The sequence below is a fragment of the Uloborus diversus genome, chromosome 8, assembly GCF_026930045.1.
Source record: "Uloborus diversus isolate 005 chromosome 8, Udiv.v.3.1, whole genome shotgun sequence".
In the NCBI taxonomy this organism is placed as follows: domain Eukaryota; kingdom Metazoa; phylum Arthropoda; class Arachnida; order Araneae; family Uloboridae; genus Uloborus; species Uloborus diversus.
In genome coordinates, this window is record NC_072738.1 from 15,373,718 (window position 1) to 15,393,897 (window position 20,180).

Sequence of the window (20,180 nt, forward strand, 5' to 3'; positions counted from 1 at the left end):
TTAGGTGTCAATTTCTTTGTCGAGTTGAGTTAGTGACTAGTGAGTTGCGTAAAATTTCGTTAGTTGGTAAAATACTTCATTGTTGTGATTTGCAATGGGCTCAGTCTAAACAAGTGCAGACGAGACAAATGTCAGAATGTCCTAATTTTGGACAGTGGCGTAGCTAGACCCGACTTTCGGGGGGGGGTTACTTCTTTTATATATATATATTATATATATATATATATTATATATATATATATATATATATGTGTGTGTGTGTGTAATCGCTTGGAATTTTTTCCTTTTCTTCTTTTTTTTCCTTTCTCTTCTCTCTTCTTTTTCTCTTTTTTTTGAGACTAATTTTTCGGGGGGGGGGTTTTGTCCCCAAAACCCCCCCTTAGCTACGTCCCTGATTTTGGAATATTTAGCGATTTCAATGAAGTTTTACTACCTACTTACGAAAATGTAATGAAATGATACTGTTTTATTACACATGGCCTAAAAAGTGCGGCGGGAAAAGATCCTTTCTGTAAGTGAAATATATATGACTTTTTAGTTTCCAGAATAGATTACATTTGGTTAAGAGCTTCTTTGAGACAACAGGAATTAAAGCCTAATGGATTCTTAGATGGTAAAACAAAAGAATCAAACGAATTTAAAGACAAACTAAGTCAACAGCTGGAAACCTGTTCTAAACTTCCTGTGGTTACTTCCTTATCCATTGAAAATAACCTTCTTTTTGAGAACATACAAGACATAAGTACCGATCACAAATATGTATTGGATATGTGTTTCACTATATCAAGTGGGACTTGCTCACTAGATTTATCTTCAAGGAACCTGGGAAAACTTCCCCACTCCAGATGATTTACATTTGCAAACCGTATATTTCGATTATACGTGGCAACTAAAAATCCGACTTAAAATCTCAAGACTGACTCAGTACATTGTTAAAGTGTAGTAAAGTATAGTTTCCTTTATATGGGCGTGGCATTTCGCTAAAATTGTTTAAAACAAATAAAAATACTGAAATATATTAATAGTAATCATTATTCATTCATACATTTTCAAGAAAGGATCCATTTCTTGTACGGATCAAGTGGGCAATGCGTATGCTCCTGTGTGGTTTAACATCAAGTTAAAACCTTCTCGTATTTACGGCTCTAAATATTTATTTGAACGTATCTTACGTTCACGATATCTCTCTCATGATTTTAAGAACATTATAGACCATGTTACATAAAGAAATGGGTATTTTGATGCAACAGAAAATCTCCATTTGGCTATGTTATGCAAAGAGCGTAGAAATGTAAGAGAACTTGGATTACGACGTGTGTTGAATGCAAGAACACAAAGTAGAGGCAGGGTTAAGACGTTTAAAGTTCAACAAATAATTTTTGCTGCCAAAGATTACATCGATTTGATCTAATGGGGTGAAAATGAAATAACCGAACCCCCCTTGGTAAAACATTTGTCTAGTGAATCCCTCAAAGTGAAACTTGTAACCGTAAGCGGCTCTTAAAAAGTATGGTTCAGTCGCAGGAGATGAAAAATTGACTCAAGAGTTATTTGGAAGAAAGAGTTATTTGGTACAGAAAAAAAAAACACTTTAATTTGTCAAAGAAGTAGATAGTAGAAAAAGAAAATTAACATCATACAGTTTAACCATTTATTTACAATCATTAAGAATATTTTGAATGGTAAAAATGGGATTGTTAATGTTTTTTATAGTATACTAGTGATACCCGCACGGCTTTGCCCGTTGTAGAAAAATTAAAAGGTCATTTGGTTTGCTTGTATATTTACAAATAATGTAAGATGAATTTCTCGCCAATTGGCTTGCCCATGGTACGGTCCCACGTTATAACAAATTGGTAATTTACTCACCCATCTTATAATTTTACTCGGGTATATGTGATTAAAATTGGAATAGAAAAAGAACAAAATCGAATTTTCGAAAAATCACTTCGAGGTGCACACCCCCATGCTACAAACTAACTTTGTGCCAAATTTCATGAAAATCGGCCAAACGGTCTAGGCGCTATGCGCGTCACAGAGATCCAGACAGAGATCTAGATCTCCAGACAGACTTTCAGCTTTTTTATTAGTAAAGATTATGATTTTTTTAAAACTAATTTTTAATTAGTATTTTTTTCCTAATGTAATGCTTAAAAATGTATTCACTGCTATATTTTGTGCAATTATATACAGTAGAAAAGCATAAAAAGGAATTTCATTGTTAAATGGAAATTTCGGTAATTATCAAACTTTAAGCTCGTTGCGGCACCTAAAGATGTTGTAGTAAAGCAATGAAATTTCTTCTGCTTCTTTTTAAACTTAAATGACAACTTTTCCCCCCTACGGCAAACCAAAAAAATTAAAAAAAAAATTTAAGGTCATTTTCGTTCCACCCTATTAAACAGTACTATTTTTTTTTTTTTTTTTGTGTAACAGGGTCATGAAAATTTTTATGAAGTCTTGGAAAAGTCATGGAATTTTTTTATCCAAATAGAGTATGAATCCTGTAACTACTATAATGTTCGAATTAATTGGGACAAACATGTTTTTTTTTTTTGTCCGAGTTGATATGAAATTACCAGTGATGTGTGTGTGTGTCCCGAATCACCTCAAACCAGTTATATCTGCCTAGAGGCAGTGTGATTTATCAACCTTGACCGTAATTTACTTGTTTGACTGGTTTTAGTGTAATAGTAGCTCAGCTGTGAGACTTTCAATGTGGCAGCTGGTGACTATAATTTTGCATTTAATGTATCACATGCTACTTTTGCTTGTTCAAAGATGGATATTATTCGAAGGAAGCGTTCTAAAATAATCGCTCCTATTGAACACACTTCTATGACTGTGAGAGATATAATTAAGGCGCTGTTGGCGTGGGCAAATCAAGCAGTAACGGCGATTGGGGCTTATAAGTAAGAAGGGAGAGGGGGGGGGGGGGAGAAAGAAAAGATAAAAAACAGTACACCATTTTCAGGGCTGGTTTTGAGAGCAGATAAGTGAAAATTGATGTACAACTTAACTCACGTTTTTCTGAAGATTTTGGTGAATTATGTACGCAATAACTTTCCCCAAAAAACACTTAGACATGAATTAGACTTACATTATTTACCCCAAAGTATTTTCAGATGTCACAAACACTTGGTAAATAACTTCATTAAACAAATATGGCTTTTTTAAGTAAAACAATTAATTTACTAATATCTAAACAACGAATACACAAACTAAAAGTTACTGCCTGTGCTAAATAATGTTTCATAAACAGATATGCTAAAACTGTAACTGAAATACTGCACAAAGTAAAACAAATAATTATGTTCTGAAAATTTTGACATTTCGGCTTTTTTAATTATTTCTAGTTTTGGTTCCTAAATTGGAAAATCAAATAAATTAATTTGATCATAAAAAGTGTCCCCCCCCCCCCGAATCGCCACCTCTGAAATCAAGTATTTCAAGAATTTGAAAAACATTTCAAGATTCCGAATCATCATTTCGAAAAAGAAAAGGAAAATGAGGGAGCAAATGGAAAACTACTCCAAGAACTGAGAAAATTCTAATAAGAAACAGCAAACAAAATCCAAGAAAGGCATGACTTGTTGTGGCTAAATATGCTATTCAAAAGCGCTATCTTTTACACTGAAAACAAGTGACTTAAATTAATGTATACATTAGCATTTCTCTTCTCGATGTGGAGCCGCGAACGCCATTTCGGTATGTCTATATTGCGAGAGGTTGAGCATACAAGGAGCAAGAATTTGCTATCCCCATTTTGGTTCTTGCGCAGAATATCTTGTTTTATAATTTGTGCAATCATAGTCTTTTTGTGATTTTTCATTCGTTGTAATTTCACTGCTTTATGTTATAATACATAAAAAAATATGGTAAGCACATTTGCATATTACTTAGAAATGCATAATATTTATGTATTGTAGACAATGTTTTAGGTTAATTTTGTAGTTCCAAAAACTAACGAGTTGCCCATTCTAACTTGATTCCCCCCGCCCTTCTTTTATCTCTAACTATTTATGCATTAAATTAAAAAGAAAAAAACTTTTGAGAGACTATGTATTTGTTATGGATCTTAAATTCAATGCTTTTTGTAATAGTTCTGTATTTTAGAATTTTTGATTTTATCGGAAATGATTTGTTTCAGATTTTAAGGCTTTAAGGGAAATATTGTCTACTTCAATTTTGAAATCTATTCAGTACTCTGTTGTCATGTTTTGACAGACATAACACTTTGAATAATTATTTATCAATTAGATAGATATTTTGAGCAGTGTTAACTTTGATATTTAAAATATTTTCCTTTTCCAAAAACGCATTAGCATATCAAAGGCAGGATTCGTTAAACCGGGCCCAGCCTGAAAAAATCCGCCCAATTTTTTTCAGGCAGGCATACTTGAAAAATACCCATATCTCGGTAAAGTGAGTTTTTCACAATTTTCTATATTTTGAAACATTTTCTTCAGAAACAATTTAAATATTGATCAATATGAATTCCAGAAATAGACATCTTGCTTTCAGGACAGTATATCAAATATTAGAAATTTAAGCTGCAAGCAATAATTATTTCGATCATATTCTAAGATTTTTTTTAAATTGTTGGGGTAAAATATTTTGATTAACTGAAACTGGCAATCTCTTTTTTAACGGCAGATCAATGCACGGTTTCAAGAGAAAAAGTCAATTTCAATTGTCCCTTCCTTACAACCGCCCATACTCGAAATAACTTCGAGATGTGCAGTAAAAACATACACTGTGTTCCGAAATTGATAATTTAGATTGTTTTTCTTTTAATAAATTAAATGCCAAACGTATTTTTTTCATATAACATTTGTCTACAAAACCGGACCCCAGGAGTTAACTATATTTTGCTTTAACCCCAGTGCATAAAGGCGCTCAAAAGACATTTGCACGACGGCGCCAATCAGGCTTGGTGCGGCCCTGCAGGTAGATGTCCGTTACAACCAACCGACCAACATTTTATTGCTCTCAGTTTTTTTTTTACGACGGAGTGGTTTATATATTAAAGAACGTGTTATCATAGATATCTATTCATCTAGACTGACAACTCACTTTCAAGACGCATATTGACCAAGTCATAAAAAAAGCGAACAGCAAAATTGGCTACTTATATGGCCTCCTCAATAAAAGTAATACCAACGATATTAATACTCTCAGCACCAAAAATAGACTCCTGCTATATACTACAATCATAAGGCCTGCCCTTATATATAGTATCCCAGCTTGGGGCTTTTCTGCCAAGTCAAACATTAAAAAAAATCCAAACCATTCAAAACAAAATTCTTTGAAATCTTCAGACCCCCATGGTTTGTGTCTGACAAGACTTTATACAACGACTCAGGGGTCTCCTACATAATTGAGACTGCCACAAATTTCTTCACTAAAATAGAAACTCATACTAATCCGCTCATAAAAGAGCAAGTTCACTACACATTCAGCTCAGGAGGTAAAAACTTACCTTCTGATGCTATGCTTATCTCTTATTCTCTGACATAATGCTTGCTTTCCTAGCATATTAGAACAGCTCTCAAGTTCTCACTATCTCCATTGAGGGATTGATTCTGGCCCGCCTTCCATTGTTCAATTCACTCATTGAATTTTGTACATATTTTATTTACTCCAGACTTCGTACTTTCATTTTATCAACTATTTTACTCCAGATTTTGTCATTCCTATTCAACATCAATTTACACTTGTATACTCCATCATATCTACATATGTAAATAGAGTGGCCCTAAAACGACTCCTTTTTTAATTTTTTCCTTCCACAAAGCCCCTCCCACCTTGCCTAAAGTCAATTCCTTCATGTCTTCATTCATACCAAGTAAAAGAACTTCACTCTGACCTATAATATCTCATATTCGTATTGTGGATATATATTATTGCCATTATAGTTTATTATGTAAGTAGACATGAGGAAAATGCTTCTTGTCTACGGCAATCTGATGGTGGTTTACTCGTAATACAAATCGAAGCATCACATGGTGTTTTGTTAGCTATCGCTCTTTGACGCACTTTAATGGTAAAGCAGGCGCTCGCATGTGAAGCTAAAAGAAAATGGGTGGAGGGAGAGGAAGAAGCTAAGGCCTCGTACATTAGGGTGAGGCAGCTCAGGGTTGTGCTTAGAAGAATCCCGAGACTGTTACGCTGAGCATTGGCAGCTTGGGAAAGTCCCGCTCGGTCCTGGGTTGACGGAGCTTTGGTCTTGCAGAGCAGACGGAGGCATTGGCATCTCTTAAATTTGAAAAGGAAATATGCAGGGACCATGGGAATGCAAGGAATATGAGCCAACTGACATGCTGCTGGTGCTCTAAGCACAATGTTCTAAATCATATTATTCCGTGGTGATTTTAATTGTGGTCCAATTCCATTGCATAGATTTGGCAAATTAAAGTTGCACAACAAAATTATAATTTAGGAATTCATGTGTATGATGCTCAGTGTTGTTGGCAAAAACTATAGCCCTCTCGCACATTCACGTGTAATTGAAGTTGGAAAGTCACCGTCAAATATGAAGGTGACACCTCTCACAATTTTATGTGAACCTTTTTGGTCTTTCAAGGTTACATCTAGGCCTTCTATATTCGAACGATGGCTCATGTTTTTGACAAAGATTTTTGGTTTCAGGATAAACATTGAGGCTCAAATCATTTGGAGAATTTCTCAACTTATCTATTATGATAAGATATTTTTTCCAGGTATTTTCCTGTTACTTGTAATAAAAGGCTTGAGAAATGCTTGTCACTATCTCTTAAACAGAGTCTCATAGTTGTTCTTAAGATACAGAGATTGTATAGAACTCTTAAAAGGAGACTACTTTAATCAGGCTTGAAGTATCTGCTTGTAATCCTCCAAGATACCACGGGAAGAGTTTGATGAAAGTCACTGTCAAATACGAAGGTGACAACTCTTACAATTTTATGTGAACCTTTTTGGTCTTTCAAAGTTACATCTAGGCCTTCTATATTTGAACGATGGCTCATGTTTTTGACAACGATTTTTGGTTTCAGGATAAATATTGAGGATCAAATCATTTAGAGAAAATTTTCCAACTTATATATTCTGATAAGGTGTCTTTTTCCTATTTTCCCGTTACTTACTTGTAATCAATGACTCAAGAAATCAGGGATGAGAGCGGTCAGAGAGCAAAAAGGAGGAAATCCAAAAAAATTTCATAAAAGGGATGATATCCAAAACTGCATCAAAATAGAACCTGAAAGCAATGATATTCAAAAATTTAACAAAAAATGGCTAATTTACCAGTTTTAAAGGTAATACATATTTAATTAAGTATGAGTAATAATTTTGTACAATTTGCTACATTGTACCATTTCTTGCAAGGGTGTTTATTCCTAAATAATTCTAAATTTTGAAAAAGAGGCAACAATTTCTAACCCCTGAGTCCTTGAACAAAGGGTTGGGGAAGCCAGAGTTCAATCTTGGCTGCATCACACAATAGTGTCAACTTTTCAAATTTTTTTAGAAAAAAATACATTTTTTTCATTAAAAACATTCGATTTTATAGTGTTAAATGAGTGAGAACATAAATTTTAAAAATTAGGTCTGTTTGTAAAGTAAAAATTTACAACAGAGAGAAAAACCTAAAATTTCTTTAAGTGGTAGAACATACTTTTCATAGTAAGAATTGAAAATAAATATATATATATGTATATAAACGATTGGTTATCTTTTTCCTTGCATTGGAGCCCAAAATTTTTGAAAACTTCCTAATACAATTTTGGAATAAAAAGAACAATTTGCAGCTGTCTCATTTAATCATGAAATCTCAAAACTTTTAACAGGTTGTAAAGCCTAAACCATTTGAGATTCACTATAAATATTTTTTACACTTTCTTAAATACACAAAAAAAGTAACCATGCCAAGTTACCAAAAAAAAAAAAAAATCGAGACTGTGGGTGCTAAGCCACATTTTTTGATTGGGTTTTGCGTTTTTTCTAAAATAAATTAAAGAAATGAAAATATTATTGAAATGATGAATAAAATAAGCAGATATAAGGTAGCACATAGTAAAAAACCACCCAACATTAAAAATAACTGAAATACTTGCAGGATGCAAAAAGATTGAAATCTCAAACGAGGCATGCAACTTTCGGCGCAGCACGTGTTTAACGTCGTTGGCATGATTCCAAAACGTACGTTTTTGGCAGATATCGAGGAGGATGAAGATTCAAGGGGAAAAAATAGAACAAATAAGAAATCAGGGACCGAAAATTTAAAAAAATCGTTTTTTTTTTCCCCCGATTTTTGAGAAAAATTAGGCCTGAAAGAGGCAAAAAAAAGGAGGAAAGGTTTTAAAACCAACAGAAAAAGCCGGAATTCCGGCAAATGTCGGAAAAATCTCATCCCTGAAGAAATGCTTACCAATATCTCCTAAACAAAGGGTTGGGGATCGGGGACTCGCCTCTAAAAAATTTCCGAAATTAAAAGACAAAAAACAATATTTTATGTCCTTTCTTTGTCTGGTCAAGGGGTTCATAACTCTGTTTAAATTCCCTCTAGCTTCTGGGAGAGGCTTGAGCTCTGTGCTCCTTCAGTGGGCTATAGCAGATTTTAGGGGAGACCAGGGGGTCAGTGCCCCCCAAAAGGGAGAAGTTAATTTACTTTTTCATATGTTATTTTTTCATTGAATTCTCCATAACATAAAATTTTTTTTTAAAAAATAACACAAAACGCACAAAGTATATTTGAATAAAAGCATTTTTGTTTGCAAAAGAAGAAAGACTGGTGTCAGAGGCCAGAATACATTTAATTCCCTGGTTTCAAATTCAATGGAACATAATGTAACGCAATGAATCCATTAATTAACATTTAAAAAAAAAATGTGAAGCCATACCAAGAAGAGTCATTTTGATCGAGGAAGCTATTTGCGAAATAATCGATTTATTTTTCAGCTTTTAAAAATGCAAAATGAAAGAAATCACACGATAGTTTCTTGGCAAAACCGAAATGTTAATGGAAACGGCATGTAGTATCAAAATGTCCTCTTGACTACATCATGATTTTGAAAACAAATCAGCAACAACCTTGTCCTTATGTTTTAATCATTATGACAATGTTCCTAATTAAAACCACTCATTTTATACCATCTCATGGAAATTATAAGGTTTAGTATTTAATTGCCTTGAAATGTAAAAGATATTTTACCTCTACATTCAAAGTATATTATAGCATAATATTTATGTAATTAAAAGTAGATTAATTGGCCTTAAGGGATCCTAAAACATCTTTTATTGAGGTGGGGGGGGGGGGGCTTTTCAATTTCCAGACCACCTCCAAAAACTATTTCTTTATCCGCCTCCCTCCAAACTTGCGCCACTGAAGCCAATTATAAATAACGAAGCTGAGTAAGAAGGTATAGGATTTTTATCAATCATTGTTCAAAGAGAGTATAGAAGCAGAAAAGTTGAGAACCCCCACATTAGACTAATATTTTTAAGTTGTGTCCCATTTAATGTTAAAAATTCAATTAATCTGTTATTATACTGATATGAAATAACACAAAACAACTTTTGTATAAAACACATTTACTTTATAAATATCTTTCACTGTAATAAATACACAAAAATAGTATTCTTATAAAAATTAAACAGATTTGTATTTACAGTTAATAATCAAGCTGCAGTAAATTAACTTTGAGGCACAATAGTTGATTGAAACTGCATAAAAATTTTAGACAACTTTTATAGAGGCTATACTCTAGAAATATTCAACTTTCTGTACAAAAGTTGAATAAACTATATAAAATATTGAACTCTTAAAATTAGAGCTTGATTGAATAATATCAGTTTCACATATCAACATGTATACAATTTGATAAAAATGGCGCTTGACACAAATGTTGTGAAAAATATTGCTCAAATTGCACACATTTTAAAGAAACTGACCATATGACTTCTTTTCATTGACTTATAAAGTTTACTAAACGCCACAAAAATCATTTAGCAGCATGGAACTTTTTGCTTGAATCTTTAGCATGATCGATTAAAAGTTGGCAGGGTGTGAATTGAGGACCATAATGTTCTCTAAACTGCTCCATCCATTTTAAGATCTTGTCTGCTCCATAGGAATCAGTGTAACGGAAGGGTCCACCAAGGAAAGGTGGAAATCCTAAGCCAAATACTGCGCCAATATCACCCTCCAACTGAAATGGATAGTTTAATATATTAAGTAAACAGCAAAGCATTTAAAATTACACAAGCGCAAAAATATATTTAATGAAACAATAAAAACATATGTCTGCTGCGTTTAACGAAAACATAATTTTGATGCCTCAACTTGAGATCAACCCTCCTTTGTTTCGATGAATTTAGACATGAAACTTTGTGCATTGCATCCAAGATTACACTCTCCAAAAGTAACTAGATAGAAAATACAATAAAATACCACAGAAAATGATTAATATCAAAGAAAAAACTTTTGGAACTACTCACAGGATTTGCAAGAATTCCTTCCTGCAAACAAAGGAGAGCTTCATTCACAAATCTAGTCACTAGTCTCATCTGAAGTTCTTCTGTTGTACATCTAAAAGTGAAAATTGTGTAACTTTGTAAAAAAGGCAGAAAATAAAGCAATAAAAATTGTTAAAACTGCATCAAAAAATGCATGTATACAATACATGTTTTAGGGCTACAACCCTCCCTCTCGCCCTTTTTTTTTTTCAAAGTAGAAAAATTGAGTTTCTGACTTAACATTTTTAACTAACTAAAATTCAAAACTAAAACTTTTGAAAGTATACAAAAATGTTCATACAAATTCTACTGATATCAGGGTTGGCAAGTTTCTACCGAGGCGGTTAAAACCAGCCATGGCAAAAACCGCTTTCTGTCACATTTGCGGTAGAAACTGGCAAATACTCACAAAGTGGCAAAAAATTAATTATTGACATACAGATGAACGGAAAAAATAATTAATTGTTAACCAAAGCACAATTTAATAACAATATTATCATAATTCAAAATCAAATGTTACATTGTTTGGACCCTGCAGTTGCCTATTAGAAATGGTGGTTTCTAAAATCAAAACAGTTTTTCAATTTAATATGCACAAATGTAAAACTTTAGAATATTCCTGCAACAGAAGAGCTAGCGGGGAATGCATCAAGGAAAAAGCAATGTTTGTGAAACTTTCATCTATTGTATACTTTTTTTAAACTGGTCCACTATGTAGTAACTGGGGTAGTGGTAAAAATTTGACTGGAAAAATAAGTTTTGAGAAATAGGGTCAATTTGTTTTGCAAAGCTGTGACATTAAATACAAAATCTATATTAATAATGGCAAGTAAAATTCTGGCACTGTCTTGTTGAAGCACATGATAATTTCAATCACAAGCAATTTAGATGAAGCATATAAGGCAGCAAACTACAATCAGTAATGCCTGTTTAATTCTGCATGTCACTCCTCTTTTCTAAGCACCCATATGATTTTTTGACCTTTGTTACATTAATCCAAATAGTACGAGCATCTGCAATTGAAAATTTCCCTTTTATGTACTAAATCAAGGGCTAATCATAGGATTTTACTTTTCAAACTGATGAAATAAAGTTTTATTTTTTAGTTTACTTAAACCAATATCATTTAGTAATTACTTGAGTTTAAAGACGCTTTTGAGTTTTTGCCAGTTTCTGCTGGTTATAACCAGTTTCTGCCACTGGCATAGCACAAACTAGTTTCTGCCGGTTATAACCAGTCTGCCAGTAGCAGACTAGTTATAGTCTGCACGGCAAAAACTAGTTTCTGCCGGCAGAAAGCCAACACTGGTTGATAAGCTGTGGTCATCAGTGGGCTACCACTTAAGGGAAGGGGTGGGAGGCAGTTCATGCTGAAGAATGAACCCCACCCCATTCGCTACAAATGCCACAGTTTTGAGTTAGAAAATTTTCTGAAACAACTTTTGCATCAATAATAAAAAAAATTTGAAAAAAAAAAAAAAAAAAAGAACCGACTTCAAAATTGCTCTAAAAAGTGAAAAAAATTTTTATTCTTTAAACACCATCGATAATGCTTTTGAACATAATTTTTGAAGTTGGCGCAAAAACAAGACATAAAATCCAGTGTAACCAAGCTTTGTTCATATTTTTTTCAGAAAAGCATCCTAAGTTACGAATGAAAGATTTGTATCGTTATTCAAATATGCTGTCATCAATGCATAGTGTATGTGATAGTGAAGAAACTGGGCCTGGTTAAATTTATAGTTGTAGTTGAGTTATGGCTGTGAATGATTTTATCTATCGTTTTTGCGCCAACTTCAAAAATTATGTTTAAAAGCATTATCGATGGTGTTTAAAGAATAAAATTATTTTTCACTTTTTAGAGCAATTTTGAAGTCGGTTCTTTTTTTTTTTCAAATTTTTTTTATTTCATTCTTTTTAGTGTAAATGTAGGTATTTCAGAAATAGTAAGAAGTTACCATCACGAAACTTCACCTTATTTTTTTCATAAAATGCTCCATACTAAAAAAAGAAAAAAACCATAAACACGTGTTAAACTTTAGGCGATTGGCACTAAAAACTTATCTTTGTTCCTCTCTGGAATTCATGTGTAGTTAATTTAATTATAACTATTTAAGTATTACGTTTTCCCTAACTAACATCCATTTCACAGCATACAAGTTGCTTGTTATGCAATCCTGTATCTTCTTACTTAGCCCCGATCATCTGTTATTGGAATAGATGATAACGATAAAAATACTACTGTGTGTAGTTGAGGCAAACCAAATGGTAGCATTGTGAAGGCCTGAGCAGATCCTAATCACTGCATCACTTCGCTTCCAGGTTAGGTTTACCCCCACTATGGAGCAATAGCACTGAAGAAGGGAAGATTTCGGTAATTCACATAGGGTTACTATAAATCAGCAGGGTTACCAAAATCAAATTATTTATGCCGAAAATGAGACGACTGCGCCAGATTCACGATTATCAAAATATTCCACTGAAGAAACTTGATGCTTGCTTCAGGGAAGCCTTCATTCAAAATTATCATTACAATTACTATTAATGTTACTGTCATATGGCACCAAACTTTCATAACAATGGGTTTTAAATTTAATCATTTAATAGGGAAATTGCATGAAATTTATTGTTTTTTGCCCATAACTTTTTTTCTAAAGGACAAATATGGTCAAACAAAGTAATGGGATTTAAGTTGAGCCATCCCCTATCCATTAAAAAAAGAATAATCAAAATCGGTTCGTTAGGTGAGACGCTGTGAGTGGACAAAAAAAAACAAAAAAAAAACATACATACGGTATGAACTGATAACCGCCTCCTTTTTGAAGTCGGTTAAAAAGCACCAAATCTACCAAGAATAATACACCTAATAGGCATAAATGCTATAAATTAATGTCCTAAGCAATGAAAATTAGTAGCATTTCAAATATTTACTTTTAAAAATAATTAATGAATTCAATATATTACTCCAATCCTTTACATTTTATAGCTAACTCCCGATTGTCCCCAGTCTTTCACACTTAAAAAACATTTAATTTTCGGTAACATTTAACTGAATGATAAATTTGTATATTTTAACTTAACAGGTGCAAAATATACTTTAAGACTTTTCTATTTCTTTCTCCCCTTTCCTTCAAATGACAATGAACCTTCCAAAGGCACAGAAACTTGATTTTTAGATCTGCGCTACTTACTGCTTTAGATCTATGCTACTTACTGCCTTAGATCTATACTACTTACTGATTTTTAGATCTACTCTACTTACTGATTTTCAGATCTACCATACTTACTAATTTTTATATCTAAACTACTTACTGATTTTTAAATCGACCCTACTTGCTGATTTTTAGATCTATTCTACTTACTAATTTTTAGAACCTACACTACTTACCTGAGTAAACGAGTGACTAGGCTAATCTTGAAAGGATTCCCCTCCCCTGCCTTATGCATTTTTGGAGTAACCTTTCTTGATCTCTTTGAGTTAATCTTTTTTCACAATATCCTCGTGTATGTGAGAAATCAGTTTGCCATAATTAGCCATCCTTTTTTAGTTTTTACATGAATATTTTTTTACACACACTGTTATCGCTTCAGCTCTAGTTTAAATGTAGGGGAGTGCTATTGATCTTTTTAAGCTATTGCAAACATTAGCACCATTTTTTACTGAATTTGCAGATTATCCAGTTTAAGTGCCTTCTTATTCTACAGATAATCGGGAGTTAACTGTTTAACCACAATGTGGATGTCTATTTTTCTTTAATAGGGGGGGGGGGGTCATAACCCCCAAGGCCCTTTCCTTGTATTTGTCCTGAAAGCCAAATTCAAAAATTGTTTTTCTAGATGTTTCTTATACTTTCAAAATATAGAAAATGTATTTCAATTTTTAAGCATAGTTTATCACACTTTGTGAAGTAAAAATGATCCTAGGTCTGTACAGGGCATTCCAATTGCCAAGGAATAAGAAAATGTACATTTCACTTAAAATTTTTCTTTTACAAACATTGATATTTGAAGAAATCCTAATTCTTAAATTTCTATTACTCTATTTTTTATAAATATTTATTTGCATTATGTTGCAGTTAAATCAAATATACTTCTTTTATTAAAAAAAAAGGTTTGAGTAAAGTGGCTACTAATGATTTTTTAAAAAAAAAGCTACTTAATTAAAAACATCTATTGGCCACTGACAATTAACAAGGGGGGGGGGGGGATTCAATCTGAAGTGTAATGAATATCAACTTAAAAAATATCACGTAACTTAATTTCATTCTTACTCTTTTGGTGATGTTATTTGGTACTTTTTCATGATATCTTCTGCCTCTGGGTTCACTTCTCGCTCTTTCACGCCAGGAGTATAGACATAAATTCCTTTTCCGGATTTTCGCCCTAGGGAAAAAAATTTTACACATGGAGTTAGTCAAAAATCTAAAAAAAAAAAACATAAATTAAAAAGGGAAAAGAACATTTCTTACTCACCTAAAAATCCTGCAGACACTACATCTTTGACAACATTTAAATTCACACCATGACTGAACCTTTCACCAAAAACAGAAGATAAGTAATTTGAAATATGTATTGCAACATCCAATCCAACTTCATCAGCTAATGTTGCAGCCCCAACAGGAAACCCAAAATCCTTTGTTATTTTGTCAAGTTGTTTTGGACTGATATTTTCCTGTAATGTTAAAAATAAAGATAAAAATGGTAAGGCTTTATGATTAAATGCTTTGATGTACAACTTTTTATTATTTTTTTTAATAAAAAAATGTCTCTATCAATCAGGTTTACACTTGCTGCTATTTGGTTTTATTTTGTACTAGCAGTACCCGCACAGCGATGTCCATGCTACAAATTTAATGGAAGTCCGTTGAATAAAAAAATTGACGCCCCCTCCCTCTCTAATGTGAAATGATCATTTTTCTTTGTATAAAATGCATACACACCTTTTCAAAAAAAAAAAACTATTTAAGTTTCTTTGGAATTTAAAACTTTTCATCAAATCATTAAATTAGATTTACAGTTGCTTTAAAACTCTATTTAGCGAGTGAAGCGGTTTTTACAGCAATTTAAAATACATCGCCAAATAAACAAAAAACATCAAATAATATCTTTCATATGTAAAAATAATTCCGCAACTCTACTGTTTATCGTAAAACTTGCCCAGCAACCACACTATCATAATCCATCCGTCTAACAAAAAAAAAATCCCGTGGAACATTCAAAAATTGTCAAAATTGTCGTCAGAAAAAAAAAAGGAAGAAAATGTCATACATTTCACTCAGATAAAAACAAATCAAAAGTTTCTTTTCTTTCAAAACAAATCGCCAAAGCAATGAATTACATTAACGGCTGCCTTAAAACAATAAGCTGAACCGCTCAGCGCCTAACGCGCCAAGCGACCACGCTACCGGAACCTAGCCCTTTTGCGAGTGAAGCGGATATTTTTCTTTGGCAATAATAAATGTTTCGCCAAAGAAACAAAAAGGTATAAAATCACATTAACAGTAGCTTTCAAATCTTTATATATTAAGAGCTGCGTTTCCCGGCTTTGCTCGGTCTACCTTGAGAACAAAAATTATGTCAAGTGACATATATTCAACAATCAGGCTTAAATAAAAGAAAAAAAAAACACGCAAAATTACCCGTCCAAACAATGACGACAGATATTCGCAACTCCAATAAACTATAGGGGACGCTGCAGTCACTGTCTAATGGCGGTTGAAGAAGGTAAAACAAACAAATGCCGTAACTTATAACTTGCTTTGACACTTAGTGAATGACAGTAATTTTTCATCGTGTTTTGCGGGAAGTTTTCTTTTCTATTCTTCAGAAATTACATTACACCACAAACTGTCTGAAGCCTGAAATTTACCCCAATGAAAACACGTGGAATGGAATGTTTAACCTTTTTTTAAGTATTGTTAATCACCGCAAGGTAGCGTATTCGAGCTCTGGAGTTGCGAATTAAAATACTTTTCAGAAATTAAAATGCGAAAGATGGATTTCAAAAGCGTAACCATGGAAACGTGAAATAAAATAAGTTTGAGAAATTAAATGCAAAATATGGAAATAAACAATGGATTCAAAAAGCGTAACCGTTGAAACACGAAAATAAAATGGTTGACAACTTAAATCAAAATGACATATTTCGAAATTGATTTAGAAACGCTTGTAACTTTTATTCCTTTAAAGATAGAAGCTAATTTTTCGACCATTGATCGAGAGAGATCTGGAGTAAAAAATGTCGCTTTTTCCATTGGTGTCAAAAAGAAAACTGTGGGACCATTCCTTCACTTTTTATTGATATATTAAAGAAGAAAGTAGTGCCTGAATGTCGACTAAGCCTAAAAAAGTACAAGCTAAAAAAGCAAATTACTCCTGTCGCAGTTAAGTTAGAGCATTGAAACAAATTCTTTAGAACGCGGAAAACTCTACCCTTTTCAACAATACATAATATTAATATGTGCAAGTAATTTTTCACCCCTTTAATAGCCAATTATAGGCAATTTACGTGAAATTTGGACCTAAATTGGAATAAATACAAAAAAGAACTATTTATCGGATTTTTTTTGAATTATAGCCTATGTTACTCAGTAAGAAAGCACTTTTCATATAGTGAAGGAATTTTTCAAATAGGTGCATCGGTAGTACCTCAAACATGTAAACACACAAAAATCCGCCCTCTTTCTTTATAATATCAGTATAGATTTGATCAGAATTGCTGTTTATGAAAGAATTGAATAAATATTATCTTCTAATTTATTCATTTCTTAAGGTACTATATCTTATCTTAATTTTACTGTTAATGTACTTAACATCAGATTGTGCACAGAAGGAAAAACTTCATGCATATAAGTGTCTAAAACTGAAAGTTGAAAGCATAATTTTTCACAACAATCAAGTCAATATTGAATGGATGCAAGCATTGATCTAAAACAGGTGTCCTAACCTTTCAGTAACATGACAAAAGGTAGAATAAAACTATTTTCAGTTTTTTTTTTTTTTTTTTTATATTGGAGACAATTTTTAAAGACCTTCAGGGAAGGGAGTGATTTCAAACTTCGAAGAAGATATACATGTTACCACTAAAGTCCGAAATCCTGCTAAATATCAACATTAGCTGGTGAATACCAACATTCCAATAACTAAGACATCGGCGAAAGACGGTGTTTCTTGTGAATGTCAGTGAAAGTCAACAATATCCAGTGTGGGTCTTTCATAACACAGAAACATAAAAATTAAACTTCCAAGAAAAACATGGTGCAAAAAAAAAAAGAAAAGAAAAGAAAAAAAAAAAGAATACAAATTTAACAAAATTAAATGCTGCAAGCCCTACAAATCCTTTACAATACAGCTGTCAACTTATGAAGTTTTTTTTTCTCTCTCTCAAAAATATCATGAAGTATATATATATTAAAAAAAAAAAAAACTTTCAATTTAAAAAAAAAACAAAACCTGAAAATACAAAAATGAGAAGGGAAAATAGAGCAAATTTGAATAGAACCACAAAATATGAATGTCATATATTGACAACATATAAGAGGCAAACTAATAATTGAAACATTCCTTTTGTAAGAAATAATAAAACCAGTCTGAAAAATAAAGGTTCACACATTGAGGGATATTGAGAGCTTAGCAACAAAACACAAAGCACCTCAACCATAGACCACTTTTGAATTCCCTTCCCAGCCATTCAAACTTACAAAAGGTGAAACCTAAAGATTAAGCTAAAAGCTGGGGTGCGGTTAGAAAAAAAGTCTGAAGAATAAGTATAAGAAACTTCCTCATCAATGACCATGGCTCAACTACAAATGGCTTCAATCAACATTTTTTTAAAAAAACATCTCATTTCTTTTATTCTTATGCACCCACTCTTCAAAAAAAAAAAAAAAAAAAACACACACACACACACACACACAATACTTGCAGCAACCTTTTCACGAAAAACTTAAAAAGGGCAAATGACAAGCTTATCCGTTTAATTTAGAAATTGAAATTTTATGCATTCATAATGGGGTTCCATGACGCATGAAACACGTGTGTGCAATATTTTCGCAACAAGCAGTACTTTTATTGAGTTGGTTTTTCCACTTGACAGACTTGCCAACTTTTCAAAACTGGCATCAGGGTCATTCCATGCGAAATGAGCAAATCAGCTGTGACTGACATGTCACAGATTTCAATGAAAATTTTTATTTAGGTAAACCATGCATATCTATGAGGAAATGCAAAGTATGGAAGTTTAAAAACTGTTTGTTGCTTTGTTATTGACATTAGAAGTTGATGCTTATGCTAAGCCTAAATTTTCGGAGTTCATTGCTGCCAGTTTGTGACTCAATAACTCCATAAGTTATAAACGTACACTTAAAAAATAAATATTTCCGCATTCTATAAACAAATCTCTATTGGGAAAAAGCAAAGTAAAATTTATTCAGATTTTTTTTTTGAATCTGAGATATTACCAAATATTGAAATTTTGCCGATTTACTTCAGATTTCAAATCACTCTTCTAGCCCTTTTAATGAAAATATAAGAGTAAAAATGATTCAGATTGAAAAACTATCTATAACTAACTATCTGCTCTAATTTAGTTATTGTTTATGAATTTCTTGATGACGAAATCATACTTTAAAAAATCGAAAATTTCATTTTTTCCTCTATTTCAGATGTTTTTTTGAAGATGAGAGAATGCTCTAAATTTACTCAAGTTCTTTTATGTAATATATTGAAGTGTCTTTTAGATGCTATTAAATTTTAATCATTGGTATCAGCATATTTTTGTTACTAGAGTAATTTAAACCTAGGCAAAATTTCATTAGTTAGTTCTTTTTATTGTAAGTTTAGCAAAGCTAACCATTTCTTTCGTGTTTCATTTTCTCAAAAGCATGTTTATGAAGCATTTGCTAAAATGTACATTTTTTAAAAATCGAAATAAATGTTAGATATACTTGCTTTTGCATCATTGAGTCGTTTATCTAGTGTTTTGAATTCTTGTAATTTCACATAAGAGTCAATCCATACAGGTTCCATACAGTATAAACTATTCATTCATGTTCAAATAGTTCTAAGTTATAAAATTAAAATAATTATTTTGGAAATTACAATATGTTTTTTCAATATAATGTATTATATAGGGCACAATATACGTAATTTAAGAAGGTGCAATGAAGTTTTCACACTTTTTATTTCTGTTTTAGTGTGTGAATTGACTAGCAAAATTGCTCAATTTCAAAGACCTGTATCTTTTTTACAAACCAAATACAAAAAACAATATGTATAACATGCATAGTATTTGAATGGAATATTCAATTGGCCATGAAATTTTATTTTTAATTCCATCCCCTTTTGGTTTACAGGGGTCTAAAAATGTCATTTTTGTCATTTTTCCGATTTTTGAGGGGCTGTAATCTATAAAGGGTGCACAAACACAGAGCAACAGTTACATATTCTTTTTAGCATAGTTCCAGTGATTAGTTTTTGCCGTATTTCATTTTGTGTTTCTGCCCCATACGCGAGTTATCTCCCTTTGAAATGAGTAAAATTTTTACATTAGACCCTGAACTTTAACCTGTTGCCGTTATTTTAATTATTAACTTACAGCTACGTAACTCAGCATGTAAGACTATCAATTTATGCACTTTAACATCAAAGCGTTAAAGTAATTGTCATAAATGTAATTCAAATAGATT

At 32.3% G+C, this 20,180-nt stretch overlaps 1 protein-coding gene across 1 annotated transcript in view; it reads right to left on the reverse strand.

The window, feature by feature from the left end:
- Positions 1 to 9,559: 9,559 nt before the first annotated feature.
- LOC129228182 (trifunctional enzyme subunit alpha, mitochondrial-like) overlaps positions 9,560 to 20,180 on the reverse strand; it is a 57,439-nt gene continuing 46,818 nt past the window's right edge. Inside the window, exons 13-16 of the mRNA XM_054862843.1 lie at positions 14,968 to 15,166; positions 14,766 to 14,877; positions 10,477 to 10,567; positions 9,560 to 10,187 (exon numbers count right to left, since the gene is read on the reverse strand). Of these exons, the coding sequence (XP_054718818.1) occupies positions 9,981 to 10,187; positions 10,477 to 10,567; positions 14,766 to 14,877; positions 14,968 to 15,166 (609 nt within the window). The 3' untranslated portion in view covers positions 9,560 to 9,980. The remainder of the gene's footprint in view (positions 10,188 to 10,476; positions 10,568 to 14,765; positions 14,878 to 14,967; positions 15,167 to 20,180) is intronic.